The sequence below is a fragment of the Sceloporus occidentalis genome, unplaced genomic scaffold, assembly GCF_023333645.1.
Source record: "Sceloporus occidentalis isolate IW3139 unplaced genomic scaffold, rSceOcc1.0.p SCAF_49, whole genome shotgun sequence".
NCBI lineage: Eukaryota > Metazoa > Chordata > Lepidosauria > Squamata > Phrynosomatidae > Sceloporus > Sceloporus occidentalis.
The window spans coordinates 4,454,493-4,471,547 of record NW_028317029.1 but is presented as its reverse complement, the minus strand read 5'-3'; the positions used below and the strand labels follow the sequence as shown (position 1 = coordinate 4,471,547).

General features: G+C 39.0%; 1 protein-coding gene across 1 annotated transcript in view; it reads right to left on the bottom strand.

Annotated features, from left to right (window-relative positions):
* Positions 1-14,080: 14,080 nt before the first annotated feature.
* LOC149288932 (RING finger protein 17-like) overlaps positions 14,081-17,055 on the bottom strand; it is a 41,050-nt gene continuing 38,075 nt past the window's right edge. The window contains exons 18-21 of the mRNA XM_089491189.1: positions 16,447-16,733; positions 15,669-15,835; positions 14,688-14,818; positions 14,081-14,165 (exon numbers count right to left, since the gene is read on the bottom strand). Of these exons, the coding sequence (XP_089347315.1) occupies positions 14,081-14,165; positions 14,688-14,818; positions 15,669-15,835; positions 16,447-16,733 (670 nt within the window). The remainder of the gene's footprint in view (positions 14,166-14,687; positions 14,819-15,668; positions 15,836-16,446; positions 16,734-17,055) is intronic.

Below are 17,055 nucleotides of genomic sequence, written 5' to 3'. Positions count from 1 at the left end.
CTCTGGGACCTGCAGGGAGTGCAGCAGGTGAGACTATGGGCTGGTTTTCACCATTAACAATTTTCACGTCCATGTCCCCCTTAACTTCACGGTGAGAGCCTGTTGTGTTATTTTTGGGGCATCTGTGACATCAGGGACTAGTGAAAGCATTCAGAAACTGGGCAGACTGGACACGCCGAATGGGTCTTATCTTCTGACACATTCTATGTTTATCCAAAACCATGGCTAAGCATAACATTAATAAAGTTAAACACTTCAGTGTTATTCTTCACACTAATATGCAAAGAAAAAAAACTAAAACATTTCATGCTGATTTGCCTTAGACCTCCCTCGTACAGTTTGAAATGAAGTTTAGAATACATACAAACCAACAATTACACACTGTACTTATTTTTGCAAGAGAACTCACTGCCATTTTAAAGCCTATAACAAAATATTATGAAAAGAAAAAAGGGAAATTTTCTACTTACATTTTTAACATATATCTGCCAAGCCCACTGATATTAATGGCTTGTAAACTAGTTGCTGATTTTCATCATACAAAAACACAGTGACTTCTGGTGAAGTAGTAGCCTATAAAATATAATATCACAAAATTGTTTTCTTAAATAGGCCTTGTGGGAACATTAAGAAGGCAACAAAAGGAACAATATACTATACAACAGACGAGTTACTGGAGCTCAAATTGCTGAAAAAGTTAATGCTGGTTCTGATAGAAAGGTGTCGGATCACACAGTGCATCGCAGTTTGTTGTGTATGGGGCTGTGTAGCCGCAGACCAGTCTGGGTGCCCATGAGCATAAGAACTGGAGCACGGAGCAATGGAAGAAGGGGGCCCAGTCTGATGAATCACGTTTTCTTTTACATCACGTGGATTGCCAGGAGAACACATGGCACCCGGATGCATCCATAAACGCGGCACCCAACTCAACAGACAGAATACATACACTATTTTCAAACAACATGTAAAATGGCTAGAAAAAAAAAATCATACTCACTATTAAGACCATTAGGGGTCAAGGTTTTTAAATCGTATACAAGATTCATTCATTGTACTTTGTTTTTTCCTAAAAACTAAAAGCTTAGGGTCACAATTATAACAAATGCGCCGATACAATATTCTTATTATATTTCATGTGTGTTTTTAATATGTAGGGATCTGGTGATTCAACCCACATTTTGAATGAGACGATTAAAACTTTTTTTGTTTTTAGAATGGCATGTTATGATATTTCTTATAGTGTACTGTTGACCTGTTGTAAAAAAAAATGTCTGGTGAAACTGAGCCAATTATCAATTCGATTTGGTTAATTGGTTGATTTAGTAATAAAGGGGGCCATTACTTTTCACATAGGGTCAAGTAGGGTTGGATAGCTTTTTTCCCCTTCTATACACAATATCATTATAAAAACTGCATTTCTGTTTACCCAGGTTATCTTTGTCTAATATTAAAATGAGTTTGTTGATCTTTAACATTTATCAAGTGTGACAAATAAGCAAATATACAAGAGGATCTGTCATGCATATCAGCGCATGTACACAGAGTGCTTCTGTCAGAAGCCCAATTTTCCAACTCTTATAAATAAATAAAAAAACAAAAAAAAGGCCTCAGGGATTAATTAGCATAAAACAAAATGCACTGGAATTCATGCAGAATAAATTGGACTCTCTCTTTAATATAAGCTCGAGTTTAGAGCTGGGTGAGTTTATGTGGGCTAGAGCCTTATGCCTGCCTCAGCTTCTGAGTAGTAGGTATCCAATCCAGATGGAAGGACCATTTGTCTCCGGTGACAGTGGCCCCAGCTCATACGCAGACTCTGTGATAATAGTTTTACTTGCCCTTGTTTGTGCTGCTTGCTTGCCCCTTTACAAATGTAGAGTCACACAAGACTCCAACATGAACTTTACTAGCTTTGATTACTGGAGTATGTTATGTCTTCAGAATAGTAATGACTACAAATATATAAGACGCTGTCTGTAGATAAAGGCAAATATAAAGAAGATATCCTTACGGTATGGGACGCAAACAGTTTCGACTTGTCATGAAGGAGATCCATCATCATATAAAGGGCTTTCAAGCTCCATTCATGGCAGTAGGGAATTCTATCCATTTCAAAATCCTTAACGGGTGGCTTAAATCCAGCCATTCTTACTTTTACCACTTTTGCAGGATACTTAATGAGATAAACTGGAATCTGGAATAAACTGAAAGCAAAGCAATTATATTTGTGATACAGGAAATAAATTAGACCATAAAAAAAGTAATGCAAACTGCTATTTGTGATGAGATCTATCCATCTATATCGATATCTATCTATCTATATAGATATATATTCATCTACCCATGATCATCTTCTTGTCATTCTTGCAACATAAGAACCTAAGATCATGGCTAATTACATCTTTGAACCTTAGACGGGCTTATAAGACTGTTGCAGCCAGTTTATTACACAAAAACAGAAGTAAATGTGGTTTAAGATTTCATACCTTTTAGTATCCACTTTTGCTGTAGACCCATAATCCACAAATTCCACTACAAAGCTTACTGGGTCATAACCTCCTACAGACTGAAGTTTTGCTCTGTATAACTGGCCATCAGAGTACCTTGCAAGACATGGCATTTCTGCAAAATCACACACACAAAATATTGTTAAATAACAGCAACATCAAAAGCATAATGTTCACACCAAATAAAATGCTTTCTGTATGAAGACACATTAAGGAATACCTAGACCGTTTTGCACACCTTTACAGTTGTAAAGTTTTATCCCCTTAGAGCCTTAGCTTATGAGCTCTAGGGCTGCAACAACTAATCGATAAAATCGATAATAATCTATAATGAAATTCGTTGCCGACGAATTTCATTATCGATTAGTTGAATCGATTATTATCGATTATAAAATGAGAGTTTTTTCAGAGCAAACGCTCTGAAAAATACCCCTCATTATATAATCCGTTTAGTCTGACTCACAGCAGCAGCTCCTACTTACCAGCCCCTCCCTGTAATCACTGTGACAACTTGCCCCGCCCCCTTCCTTCTCCCAGAAGGCCAGAACCACATGGCTGTGACACTCATCTAACTGTAAGTATAAAATTAATATTTGGGCTGCTGAAAGTTAGGGTAGGTGGGAGTTAATTTAGGGGCAGTTATGGTTAATGGGGTGTTTAGGGTTAATTTAGGGGAAGTTATGGTTAATGGGGTGTTTAGGGGCAGCTATGGTTAATGGGGTGTTTAGGGTTAATTTAGGAGCAGCTGTGGTTAATGGGGTGTTTGGGGTTAATTTGAGGCAGTTGTGGTTAATGGTATGTTTAGGGTTAATTTAGGGGCTGTTGTGGTTGACAGGGTCTTTAGGGTTAATTTAGGGGATGCTGTGGTTAATGGGGTGTTTAGGGTTAACTTAGGGGCAGTTATGGTTAATGGGGTGTTTAGGGTTAATTTAGGGGCAGTTATGGTTAATGGGGTGTTTAGGGTTAATTTAGGGGTAGTTATGGTTAATGGGGTGTTTAGGGTTGATTTAATGATGAGGACTGAGGGTTAATTTGATTAATTTAATAAAGTTAACTTAAGGTGCAGTTAGAGATAAAGGGGGGCCAAACTAAGGGGAATCTAAATCCTGGGGCAGTGAAGATTAACCCAGTACTTATTTAAAAAAGTATGATGTCAGTGTGATGTGAACGGGTCTGTGACTCTATGAGGGCACCATGAGATATCTGGGGGGTATAAGGCATATCAGGGGAGGACGGAGAGACATATCCGGGGGTATAAGGCATATACGGTATATAAGGCATATGTGGGGAGGGCAGTGTGGCATGTCTGGGGAGGACGGAGTGGTGTATCAGGGTGTATAAGGCAGATCTGGGGCCACAGTGGCATATCTGGGGGTAGAGTGGAGTGGCTTATCTGGGGGTAGACTGGAGTGGCATATGTGGGGAGGGCAGCGTGGCATGTCTGGGAGGTAGTGTGGCATGTCTGGGGAGGATGGAGTGGTGTATCAGGGGGTATAAGGCGTATCAGGCACAGTGGCATATGTGGGGGTGGAGTGGCATATGTGGGAGGCAGCGTGCAGTGGCATATGTGGGATGCAGCGTGGAATGGCATATGTGGGAGGCAGTGTGGAGTGGCATATGTGGGAGGCAGCGTGGAATGGTATATGTGGGAGGCAGCGTAGCATATGTGGGAGGCAGAGTGGAGTGGTATATGTGGGAGGCAGCGTGGAGTGGCACATGTGGGAGGCAGCGTGGCATATGTGGGAGGCAGCATGGCATATGTGGGAGGCAGCGTGGCGTGGCATATGTGGGAGGCAGCGTGGAGTGGCATATGTGGGAGGCAGCGTGGAGTGGCATATGTGGGAGGCAGCGTGGCGTGGCATATGTGGGAGGCAGCGTGGAGTGGTATATGTGGGAGGCAGCGTGGAGTGGTATATGTGGGGGGCAGCGTGGAGTGGAATATGTGGGAGGCAGCGTGGAGTGGCATATGTGGGAGGCAGCGTGGCGTGGCATATGTGGGAGGCAGCGTGGCAAGCCTGGGCTCAAACGTGCATAAATTGGGGGGGGCTGGTTGGGAAATAAAGACAAGAAATGTATTTTATCAAAGTTTTTTTTTATTCTGATGTTTGTATTTAACAATTTGTTTATTAAATTATTTTAAATAAATGAAAAATTTACATTCATTTTTTTATCCGATTAATCGAAAAAATAATCGGCCAACTAATCGATTATGAAAATAATCGTTAGTTGCAGCCCTAATGAGCTCCATTGAGCCTATAGCGGTATGGGACATCCCGACCCTCAGTTGAGATCACAACTGGATCACAGAGCAGGTAATGTTTATAAGCCACAAACCTGAAACTTGGGCAACAGGTTCATGGTTATGTACACAGGCAAATCTTTTTAATGCCAATAAAATGAGAATATTCTATATGTGCTGGAATGTGCCTTGTGTATATGCTCAGCAGACTCTGGAGCCTCCACATGAGATTCATCATGTTAGATCCCAGGTTTAGTAGTATGTATATTTATAAGAACATATTTAAGAATATTATTTATAAGAAATTAAAGGTGCCAAATATTCAACATATTAAAAATAACTGTAAAATTGTAATATTCACATGGTGTTTAATAAGCTACAGCCTTCTAAATATTTAAACAGAATATCAGAGTTTTTTGTTTTTTTTTTTAAATTAAAGTACCTGATCTAAAATCTGTCAAGGGTAGGAGTTCATCTGTATGAAGATTGATCATTTGAAGGCAAGACTCGAGTGTCACTCCACTGCCATGCTCACGATTCTCTGAGTCAACATTAACTGAAATAAACATCTAATAAAAAATAAAAACAACAACAAAGGTTGTGTGTCAATCGATAAGAACCTTAGTGCATTAACTTGGCCATCATGGTTTGGACCACAAAAACTTATTGAACGATGATCTCATACTTTGGTGGAAATAAAAAATGTTTAAGATAAGAAAGATTTCTTGTGAAAAAATACGAAGGAATCTATTAGAAGGATTTACTGATCCATGACAAGCAAAAATTGTGTATTCCTTTTCATTTTATAATTGTGTGTTGGAATTATGGATGCATTTTTTTATGCTGCTTTAATCTGAATGACATTGGAGGAGTTTCCCAAGAAAATAAATGTGCATCTTGATGGAAAAATAATTAAGGCCCCTCCAACAACAACACTAAAGAGCATGAAGTTGAACTGGACTTACTGTGTAAATACTTACTATGTTAGGTGTCTGTATGTGAGTTACAGATACCGGAAAAAGCTCTCCAGGGTGAGGGAGTGACGGCATGGTGTATGCTGGTAGTAATGGTGTTACACCAGTAGACAAAACCAAATCCTAACAAATGAAGAAAACCATTACAAACTAAGTGCATGCCGATCAAATAAAGTTAATGCACTACAATATTTCTGTAATCCCCACATAAGGATCAATTTTCTAGTATTTTCTTACTGTGACCCCCCGAAAATTATTTCAGACACCATAAACTGTTTATTTGTACTCTAAATTGACAGTTTTCATAATTACTCCATTGCCATTCATAAGAAAGAGTAATATTTTACAAAGCTGGGTATGTTTGATTAATTCTGTTCCTGCCTTCTGTGTGAAAAACATTCACAAAACCTATTTGAAATAAAGGAAATTGACACTTTAACAGATACAATCTTGCAATCGTAATAAGCAATTACGATAATTAAGAGCATATATTGTGCATATTCCTTGCTTGCAGAATTCAAAGCAAACAGTGAGGAAAAATGACTTATTCTGCCACTGCCCTCTTGTGAGATTAGACAAATAAAATACTGTATTTGCTTGATTATAAAACGACCCCCAACATTATTATATTAACCCCTTCGTGACAAAGGCTGATTTTACTTTTTGTACCCTTCGTGACAATGGCCGTTTTAACATTTCTGCGCTGCTCGTGTTTAGCTGTAATTTTCTTCTTTCCCGTTTACTGAACCCACACACATTAGATATTGTTTTTTTCAGGACAAGAAGGGCTTTCTTTAGATGACATTGTTTTGATTGTATCATATTATTTACTATTAAAAAAAGTATAAAATATAGTGAAAAATTTAGAAAAAAATGACTGTTTCTAACTTTTAGTTGAAAAATCTTTTACTCATCTATAAAAGGTAATAAAAAAACCTGCTAAATAGATTCTACTATTTGTCCTGAGTTTAGAAATACCCAATGTTTTTATGTTTTTTTGCTTTTTTCTGCACGTTATGGAGCAATAAGTACAGGTACCGTTTTGCTATTTCAAAGCCATTTTTTCCAAATCTGGTAATTCTTCCCCCCATGTGCCATTTCGGGTATCTTTGAAGCCGGCCAATGCAATTTACCCAATCAAGTCATATATTTTTGAAAACTAGACAGCCCAGGGTATTCCAAATGCTGGTATTTTAACCCTTTCCAAGCACTTATTCTACCATCAGCCTTTGTCAAACTTTATGGTAGTAATTTTTTTGCATTTGTTTTTACACACACATTTTACTTTAGGTATAAATAAACAGGTTCTGGTATATGTCACTATCAAAAAACACCCCAATATGTGTTTAGCAACATCTCCTGAGTACAGCGATACCTCACATGAATGATTTTGCCTGGCTGTTTGGGGGCAAAAGGGCCACATTTGGGGCATGCACATTTTTCAATGTTGCACTTTGGCGTATTGGGGGATCCACTGCCCATGCCCTATTTGGTACATCTTTGAGCCAAGCCATTTCAGTGTGCCCAATAAAGCTATATATTTTTGAAAACTAGACATCCCAGGGTATTTCAAATGCTAGTATTTTAACTCTTTCCATGCACCATATCTACCACCAGTCTTTGTCAAACTTTGTGATAGTCATTTTTTTCCATTTGTTTTGTCACACACATTTTACTTCAGGTATGAATTAAAAAGTTCTCGTATATGTCACTATCACAAAACACCCCAATATGTGTTCAGCAACATCTCCTGAGCGCAGTGATACCCCACATGAATGATTTTGCCTGGCTGTTCGGGGGCAAAAGAGCCACATTTGGGGCATGCACATTTTTCAATGTTGAACTTTGGCATTTGGGGATCCACTGCCCGTGCCCTATTTGGTACATCTTTGAGCCGGGCCATTTCAGTATGCCCAACAAAACCATATATTTTTGAAAACTAGACACCCCAGGGTATTTTAACTCTTTGCATGCACACATTTTACCACCAGCATTTTTTCAAAGTTTGCAGTAGTATTTTTGTGTGTGTATTTTTCCCACACACACCTACTTTATGTATGAATTTACAGCTCCTGGTATATGCCGCTGTCACACGACACCCCAATGTGTTCAGCAACATCTCCTGAGTATAGTGATACCCCACATGCATGGGTTTGTCATTTTTGGGGGGAACTAGAAGGCCACATTTGGTACGTGTGCATTTTTCTAATTGGAAATTAGATGTGTGGCCATCCTTCCCCCCGTGTTAATTGGGACCTTGTTGAACCCGGCCAATTCAATTTACCCCATCAAATCATACATTTTTTAAAAGTAGACACCCCATGGGCATTTAATATGCCAGTATTTTAACTCTTTCCATGCGAGAATTGTTTTAAGCTAATATGCTAATTTTAGGACTTGCTCACAAAAATATATTTTTTATATATATATATATTTTTTTTTGCCTTTTTTTTTATTTTTTTAACATTTTTTTTCAACTTGAAGGTTCCCCTGATAGTGAAATCAGTGGGAAATTATTTTTACATTTTACTGGTTTTTTACTATTTTTTTTCTAATTATTATTAATTTTATTTTATTTTTAATTTATTTTTTCTAATCACACTGTGATTAGAAAGCTGAGCTCCATTGACTTGCATGGTTGAATGCAGTACCTATATTCAACCTGCAAGTGGAGCCAGAGTTCTCTAGAGGGTCTGGAGACCGTCTAGCGAACTTTTTAGACTTTATTGTTTCTTTATTGAATTTTCCCGGACCGCCGCCATCTTGCAGATGGCGAAGATCACCAGCAGCTGCGCCTGTGACCGCTCTCCGGAGCGGTCACAGCCCATCCAAAGGTAAGTGTTTGGTGTCGCTGGATGCCTCCTGATCGAGGCATTCCAGCGACACCATTTAAGTTTAGGGAGGCGATCGTTGATCGCCTCCTAAACGCTTTTAAAACGGGCGTCCGCCGCCATACAAAGTATGGCGGATGTTGACGCCCCGGGGAGGGGCCAGAGATGGCCCCTTTGTGCCGATAATGGCGTTGCTAGAGGTCGAGGCATTACAGCAACGCCGTTTCGGTGCAGAAAGCGAAAATAGATCGCTTTCTGCACCCGTTTAATGACGTGCCGGTCCTGGCACGTCATTTGACGTTATCGACATGAATTTCCGTGACGTGCCCGGACCGGCAATTGTCATCAAGGGGTTAATTTAGGAAAAAAAGAAAAAGCCTAAATATAAGACTACCCTATGGTTTTACCAGTAAATATGAATTCACTTGCAAACTATTTTTCTTATTTAATCAAAACTATGATTGAGAATTTTTTTTTGTTTGTTTTTACTTCCTTTTATTTGCCAACCTGCCCTCAAGTTATGCACATCTGCCCCACGGCTTGCTACTCTGCCCCCCAGATATGCCTTATACCTGCCTCATTGATATGCCTTTTAACACCATTATGCCATTCTACCCCCCAGAGATGCCTTTTAACCCACTATATGCCACTCTGCCCTACCCCCAGAAATGCCTTTTAACATGGCATACAGCAGGTATAAGGCATATCTGGGGGGCACTCTGCCTCCATATGCCTTTTAACCCCCATTATGCCACTCTGCCCCCCAGAAATGCCCTTTAATCCCCTATATGCCACTCTGCCCCAGATATGCCACTCTGCCCCAGATATGCCTTATACCTGCCTATATGCCACTCTGCCTCCATGATATGCCTTCTAACCCCCATTATGCCACTCTGGCCCTGAGAAATGCCTTTTAACGTCCCATATGCCACTCTGCCTACAGGAATTCCTTATATCCCCCCCGTATATAATTCAGACTCCCTAGTGTCTAATAAGGGCAGCCGGGGCTTCTATGCTGGAGCACCGGAAGGTCATGTGAGCCAGCGTTCCTTCATAGAAGCCCCCAGAGGAAGTGCCAGCAGCAGCAGAGGTTACCAGAAAGGAGGATCCAGGTTTCCATTTGCTCTGAAAAAAACCTTGTTTTATAATCTAGCAAATACGGTAGACCAAAGCAATATACATTTGGATGGAATTCTGACAGAAATTACAATAATAAATGCTGATATCATCATAGCATTATAGTAATTAGATTCAGAACACAGGAGCATTTGCTCCGGGAGCAATATTGTACTGCGATCATTCATGGGTTGGCTCATCAAGTGGAGGTAAATGGTAAGCAAGAGAAGAGACAAAGCCTGTTTGGATCACAGTTGTCTTGGTATGCAAGATGTCTGATGGTTTGAAACATTTTAAACATCAGTCTCTCACTTTCTCAATGTCTGTTCTGGCTGTTGGCGCCAAAACAAACTTGGGGTTCGGAAATTTGTGGCTTGTCCTCCACTGCCACTAATCCAGGCATTATATTCATTTGAAAGTTACTTTATTCAAACAGAGGTACACAACCCAAATAAAACAAAAATACCAAAGACATATATATACACATTATATATATATATATATATATATATATATATATATATATATATACACATACACACACATATACATATATACACACATACACACTTTAAGTAGGTAAAAGCTGCAATAAAAAATTAAGATACAATATTTCCTAATAAAAAAAACTCTTGCCTGGAAACAGTTGGGGAAAATGTTATCTAGAGAGATCTTAATAACATCCTTCATTTCCTGAAAGAGATTTAAGAAGAGTGATTAGTTTTTCATAAAAAGGACAAACATATAAACATATCTACATTTACATAACCCATCATCAACTCAATCTCTCATGCATCACTTTCACAGATTTAAGCCTGAATTTTGAGTTTCACTTGTACTTTATATTTAAATGTAAGGGGATAGCTTATCTCAGCAAGGCTACCAGCCCTGGGAAATGTAGCATCATAATTAGTTTCCTGTTCTGAAGACTTCAAGAAATGTCAGCTCAGAATATACAAAGTGGAAAACTAAACTAAACCATCAGGATTATACTGTGGATTTTAACAGGCAAAACACAATTAGCAAGTGTTTCTATACCTTTTCTCTATTTTGTGCTTACATAGTAGTATTGCATTTTGGTGCAGATCCTGTATCAAGGTGCTAGGTTATTGACAAAAGATGTATTTGATTCAAAAATAAAACAATGCAACTCATACTGTACCCCTGCTTTCATATGGTAAAAAGTACCTTACAGTCAATTAAATATAAGATAATCTATATTTTATAAATTTTAGTATCTATAATAAACCTGTGTAATGATAATTGAGCATACTGAACTGTACAATATAAAGTGCGCTGGAACCACAGAGTTTCTCATGATTTGATTTTCTGATAATATATACTATATGTACGAGATGTAAGCAAGACCCTGATCATACTTACACAATCACTGCTATTTTCTTCTGAATCCTTAAAGATACACATCCTTTCCTGAAGGAAAAACATTTACATCTATTGTGAGCTGCAAAATCTAAAAAAATATTTCACTAAAAATGGTGGTAGGCAAAGCAAAGTATAATTACAAGCTGCAGCAAGAGAATTCATCACTAGAGGGTTTCTATTATGCTTGAGGAAACTGCTTTTGAGTGAGGATTTGTGCAAGTCTCTGGCACATTATTTTCAGTGTATTATCCTGAAGGACCTCTGTTTAATCTTGGCCACCCCATGGTAGTTGAGGATTACTACTGTGTCATTGTTGTAAAGGGTATCATCCCAACATAACAAATTTGCACATTTTGGTTCAACTGGCTGCCTGAAATTAATGGTAACAGTAGATGCAGAGGTCTAAACCAACCACCCAGAGTGCCAGATGGTCTTAGCCCCCCAGACGACCCTCCCCACACACCAACGGAATTTCCTCTTCTACTGGTGTTTTTTGGTGGCAAAGATGTTACAGACTAACCATTTGAGCCCAAAGATGGATCAGACGAGACGTTTTGTTCACATGCACGTAAAATACATTTTATATTATGGAAATTATTAGGAAGCCTAGGTAACCATGCTGATTTCAGATTTAATAATATACTTATATTATAATATACATACATTAATATTACCAAACCTGAGCAGTCTCTCCATTACCAGACATGATCAGTCGTAGAGATGTAACCCCTCTATTACCATAGTGAGCAGATTTTTCTTTTTTTTTTTTAAACAGAGGGAGGTTTCGGCTCCTTGAGGACAGCTGGGACCCTTACAATTGTAATGGTTTTACACCCCACCCTCCCTGATGCCGGCCCCGCAGACCACCACCTGCAGTATTTGCAGAGCCAGCGTTGGGGACAACTGGAAGTATTATGTTCAGTGAGATGTGTTTCATTTAGATGTTAAAAGCCGACTAGAGTGAGCTTATGCAACAGAAAAGGCTTAAGTGGCCCTTTCTAACACACAATTTCTTCAAAGCTTCCTTTTCGTTAAAGTTTCTTCAAACCTCTAAATTTAAAATAAGGTAATTACTTGTATTACTCTCTTGGTAAAGCACCTTTACAATATAATGCGTACCCTCAACATACGTCATTGTATCACAATATGTCTAAATCCATTTTGACTCTTGCACAAAAACCAGAGTCAGCTGCGGACTTCACTTACAAACCAAAAAAACAGTTCCTGATAAAATGTTGTAGTAGACGCTTATTATCCAATTAAACAAAAGATCTATATAAACCATCAATAATAGATACTTGTTAGGTATTATGAATAGGGAAGTTATGAGTCCATTGTCATACAGTACATACTATTTTGGACCTTTTTTCATTGTCTTCAGGAACGCAATGTGCATATTGTTCCAGAATTGCAGATACTGATGCTTTATCACAGTAGAGATACACTGAAGCAACAGCCCCAGGAAACTTAGGGGGATCCTATATTAAAAAAAACCCAAAAAACTGCGGTTAATGATTGTTTGAAAAAAATTAAATAAAATAAAGGAAACAAAATGTGCACAATAACATGTAAAACATTTCCTACCATTAAGTGTGCTGGGGTAGAAAAAAGTAAAACCGACAAAAAAAAAAAAAAAAAAAAGAATCATGGATGCAAATGGTACTTGCAGACTGGGACATACCAGGTACATCATCCCCCAAAAATGCCCCCACAATTGTGGTGATCGCGGGGATGCTGCTGCTGTCTCCCCCCCCCCGAGCCTTCGATCACTCCCACGGAGTGATTCTGTAGGCTCAAAACGCAATCAGCAGTACACCGGCAATCGCGTTTTCAGCTGCCACAGGGAATGGGGTTGTTTGTTAATTGGATACCCATTTTGTACGGGGCTCTGCTGCTGCTGGTCTGCCTGGAAGCCCAGCAACACCAAAAAAAGAGCCCTCACAAGCAGGGCCGGCCCAAGGCAAAATGCCGCCTGGGGCGAATTTTAAAATGCCGCCCCCCCTTATTTACCCTTCCTCTCCCTCCGTCCCTGCCGCCCCCCCCTTATCTACCCTTCCTCCCCCCCCCCCGCCACCCCCCCTTCTTGCACTTACCTTTCAGCAGTCCTGCGGCGAGTCTCCCTGTTCGGTCTCGGTGCCGGCTTGTAATGCTGAGCCCCCGGAAATCTTCCGGCACTCAGCATTACAAGCCAGCACCGAGACCGAACAGGGAGACTCGCTGCAGAGGAGAGAGAGAGAGGGGCGCCGAGCGGGTACTGACAGCGGCGCCCCTCTCTCTTTCGCTTAAAAAAAAATAAAAATAAAAAAAAATAAAAAGGGCTTGGGGCGGCGAAGTGCCGCCTGGAACGGTTGCCCCACTCGGCTCCATTGTCGGGCCGGCCCTGCTCACAAGCCTTTTGATCCCTCCTACAGGAGTGATCAAAGAGACTCCTCCCTGCAATCGCCAGTGTACTGGTGATTGTGTCCCAGGGGCAGCTGCAAGGACAGGGAGAAAGGGTTCTTCGGCCTCCACATGAGTTAACACAATGTATATACTATGTGTTTTACTTACCTGCAGTGGACCCTGCCAGCAACACTTTTGTTTGGATGACAAGGCCACTTTCATCAATGTAGCTATATACTGTACATCAACAATACAGAAAGAGCTTGCACTCATACCATTGCTTAACATATATTGTATTCAGCAAGTAAAAAACAATACAATGTAGATTACAACATTTGGGAGGGTAACTGCCTTGCATTAGTTTTCTTGTTTGTTTTGTATAGTGGTTCTTTACACAAGAACCTACTTGAGTATGTTACTGAAACCTTTTATAGGTTTCATGGGGCCAGTTGTAATGTTTATTTTTTTATGCTTTATTGTGTGATGTATATATATACTCTCTCGGACATACAAGAGCGTTAGTAAGACATATTGTTCTGACGTAAATATCCAGGGTTCTGACCTGCTGACCTTTTAGTGACATGCCCTGGGAAGACCAACCTAAATTGGGAAATATATATATATATATATGTGACATAATAAAAACGGTTACCACAAGTTGGACATCAACATGTCTATCTGTAAGAAGTTCTCTAAGTAGTTGTATGGCATCCGACTGCCACACTTCACCCACCTGATGAAGAAAAAACACAATATTCAAAACTTGCACAGAGCCCGTCACATATTACACATAAAAATGGATACATTTTACACCATTAAAACCGATAATTTAATTAATGGGCCTGCTATGCAGCAACTTTTCCTCCTTGCTCACTAATGTCACAGGGCCACAAAGGTCAAAAACTGATAAGCACATACACACACTGTATTGAACACGAGTAGATATGGCACTGACAACACTTTAGTAGTCCTTGTCTTTTAATATTAAATTTACCTGGGGAAATCCCCACCATCTAGTCAACACTGTTACCTGCTAAAACATTTTCTTTCACTTCTGTGATTACAAAAGGACATGATGTAAAGAAGCACTTACCTAGTATGTCATGAAGAAGAAAGTTATATTTAGAGATGATGGAAACTCTTCTAAATAAATCTCATAAATCCAAAGCTATACAATAAAACGTAACTAATTTACCACTTATGATACACACTGTAGAACGGTAGAATAATGTAGAACACACAAACCTTAATATACCTACTACGTACAGGAAGAATATTATGAAGCTGACATGGTATGCAAAAGCGTGGAATGTTTGGGTTGAACACAGTTGGGTAAAGATGGCACTTTGGAATTTTTTCAGTGTATCCAAAATCTTCATACCGTACCTGCCCACACAGGGGTTACATAGATTTTACTATAACATTACAGACAAAAGTAACTTTCCAAACTATATAAATATTATATACAATGTTACAGATAGCTTCAAAGAGGCCAGACAAGCAACATCCTTCCCTCTCATTAGGCAGCATGCTCTGTAAAAGGATTGTTGAGCCAGAATCATAAGGGGCCATTGTAAACAAAGTTCCATATTGCACAATGCTTGAAGTTTTTCCACAAAAGTTATTGGCGCAACATCCAACCAGGCACGCAAGCATATTAATGGTTGTCGCTTCATTGATTTCAATGGCAATGCTTTAAGCAATACGTTTGCATACTGTTTTCATTTATTATCTCCAACTAAAGAATACCTGTACCCATTTGCATGGAGTAAAATGCACTGAAGCGCATGCAAAATGTAGTCAACATATTAAACAATACAAATATATTTTGTTCATTAAAAAAATGCTATAGGATTGAACAAACTATTTGTTCCTTTATGCAACTAGCTAATTCTCATACCATGAAAACTACAGATGTTTCTTGCCTCCTGGAGACATATAGAACAACTAACCTGGAACAGGGGATGAAATCTGTGAGCAAACTTCTGAACTACAGGTATGTCAGTAGTTATCAACCTTGTCACTAGGACCTACCTATTCCACACGATCGAGATGATTGCAAACACTAACCATAATGTGGGCCACCAAGATAACAGAAATTATACTCCCTGACAGAGTTAACTTTTACTACCGTTCTGATTAATAGAATTATAAATGCAAAATAAATAACATCAATATAAAACGCATATTTTACAAAAATGTTTAACTTAACACTTTTGTATGCACAGCTACTTACCATCATCGTATCACCTCCAATAATTTTAAGAACTTTCCCCCGGTAAGACATGCCATCAGATCCTTTAATGAAACAACCTTCTCCTGTCTTCCAACAATAAGGCGCCAGTAGCCCCAGACCTCTGAAGGACTTTTGAATATCTTTCATAAGTTTATCCAGATCATTTTCTAGAAAGTAATTATAGTAAGGAGTTAAAAGTGTTTTAAGCATGAAACAGTTTACATTTAGTTAAAAAGTTACTTTGCAATAATCAACCCTCCCCAAAATCAATTTTACCGACTTTTTATTGAAGGACATTCAAATGCGGGAATCACTTACTTTAATTTACTATGTATCTTAGAAGTATTCCATGTGATGATTAAGACTGGAGGATATCACCTGCCGTTTACAGACCTACATTTTCTTTTTTGTTTTTACAATTAAGACCCTTTGAGTAGAGAGAGCAGTACATAAATAAAAAAGGGGAAAAGATGCTAAGATTGGGAAGCATAACCCAGATTCTTGGGGTACCCCCCTTGGGTGCATAAGCAGTGGGATGAATTAACACTACTTTCTATTTGGCCTGAGCAAGAAAAGGACTGGGTCCTAAAATCAAGATGATTAAATGAAAGAAAAACTACTTTAGCGAGAGGGGAGTGGACAGTTGGAACAGCCTTCTGGGAAAAATGGCAAAGGCTAATAAAATGAGAGATGTTAAAACACACAGGATAGGCGTGAGGCTAAGGTGCATGCCGACTTCAAAACCAAACCAAAAAATACATTCCACACTAATAGGTACCTAATGATTTCGGGATAACATAAATAATCCCATCTTCTGCCACATGGCTGACTTTTGCACTAAACAGCTTTGCATCAGGAATGAGGGGTGGTAAATACGGTTCATTAATATGTTGGTCAGCCAAAGGCTCACAGGTTTCAGGGTTGTCAATTATATCAGCACTCAAAGTATGTTCTTGAGTAAGCTCTGCAACACCTTCGGGTATAGGTTCATTTATAGATTGTTCTACCCTTATTAAGGTCTGTGTATCTTCACTGGCTTCACTCACAGCCTCTGGTTTATTTGGACTATAAAAGAAAATCATGGAAATTACATTTCAAAACGCAAAACTACACACACTATATAAATACACAGATGCATTAGAACAGTTATTGAAATGCAAAGAAATTTCTAGTATTCTTTGGCGGAACTGTGTAAACATGCACAAACAGCAATTCTTGTTACTGTATAAACCATAAGATGCCATTTGAGTATTCTGTTACACTGCTTCAAAATATAAAAACTCAAAATCAAGAAATTGCAACAAACCCAAACTTTCTTTCTTTAAGCGCTAAACCCTTTTTTATAAGGAAATCAGAAATGTCAACTAGATGGCCAACTTCATCTTTA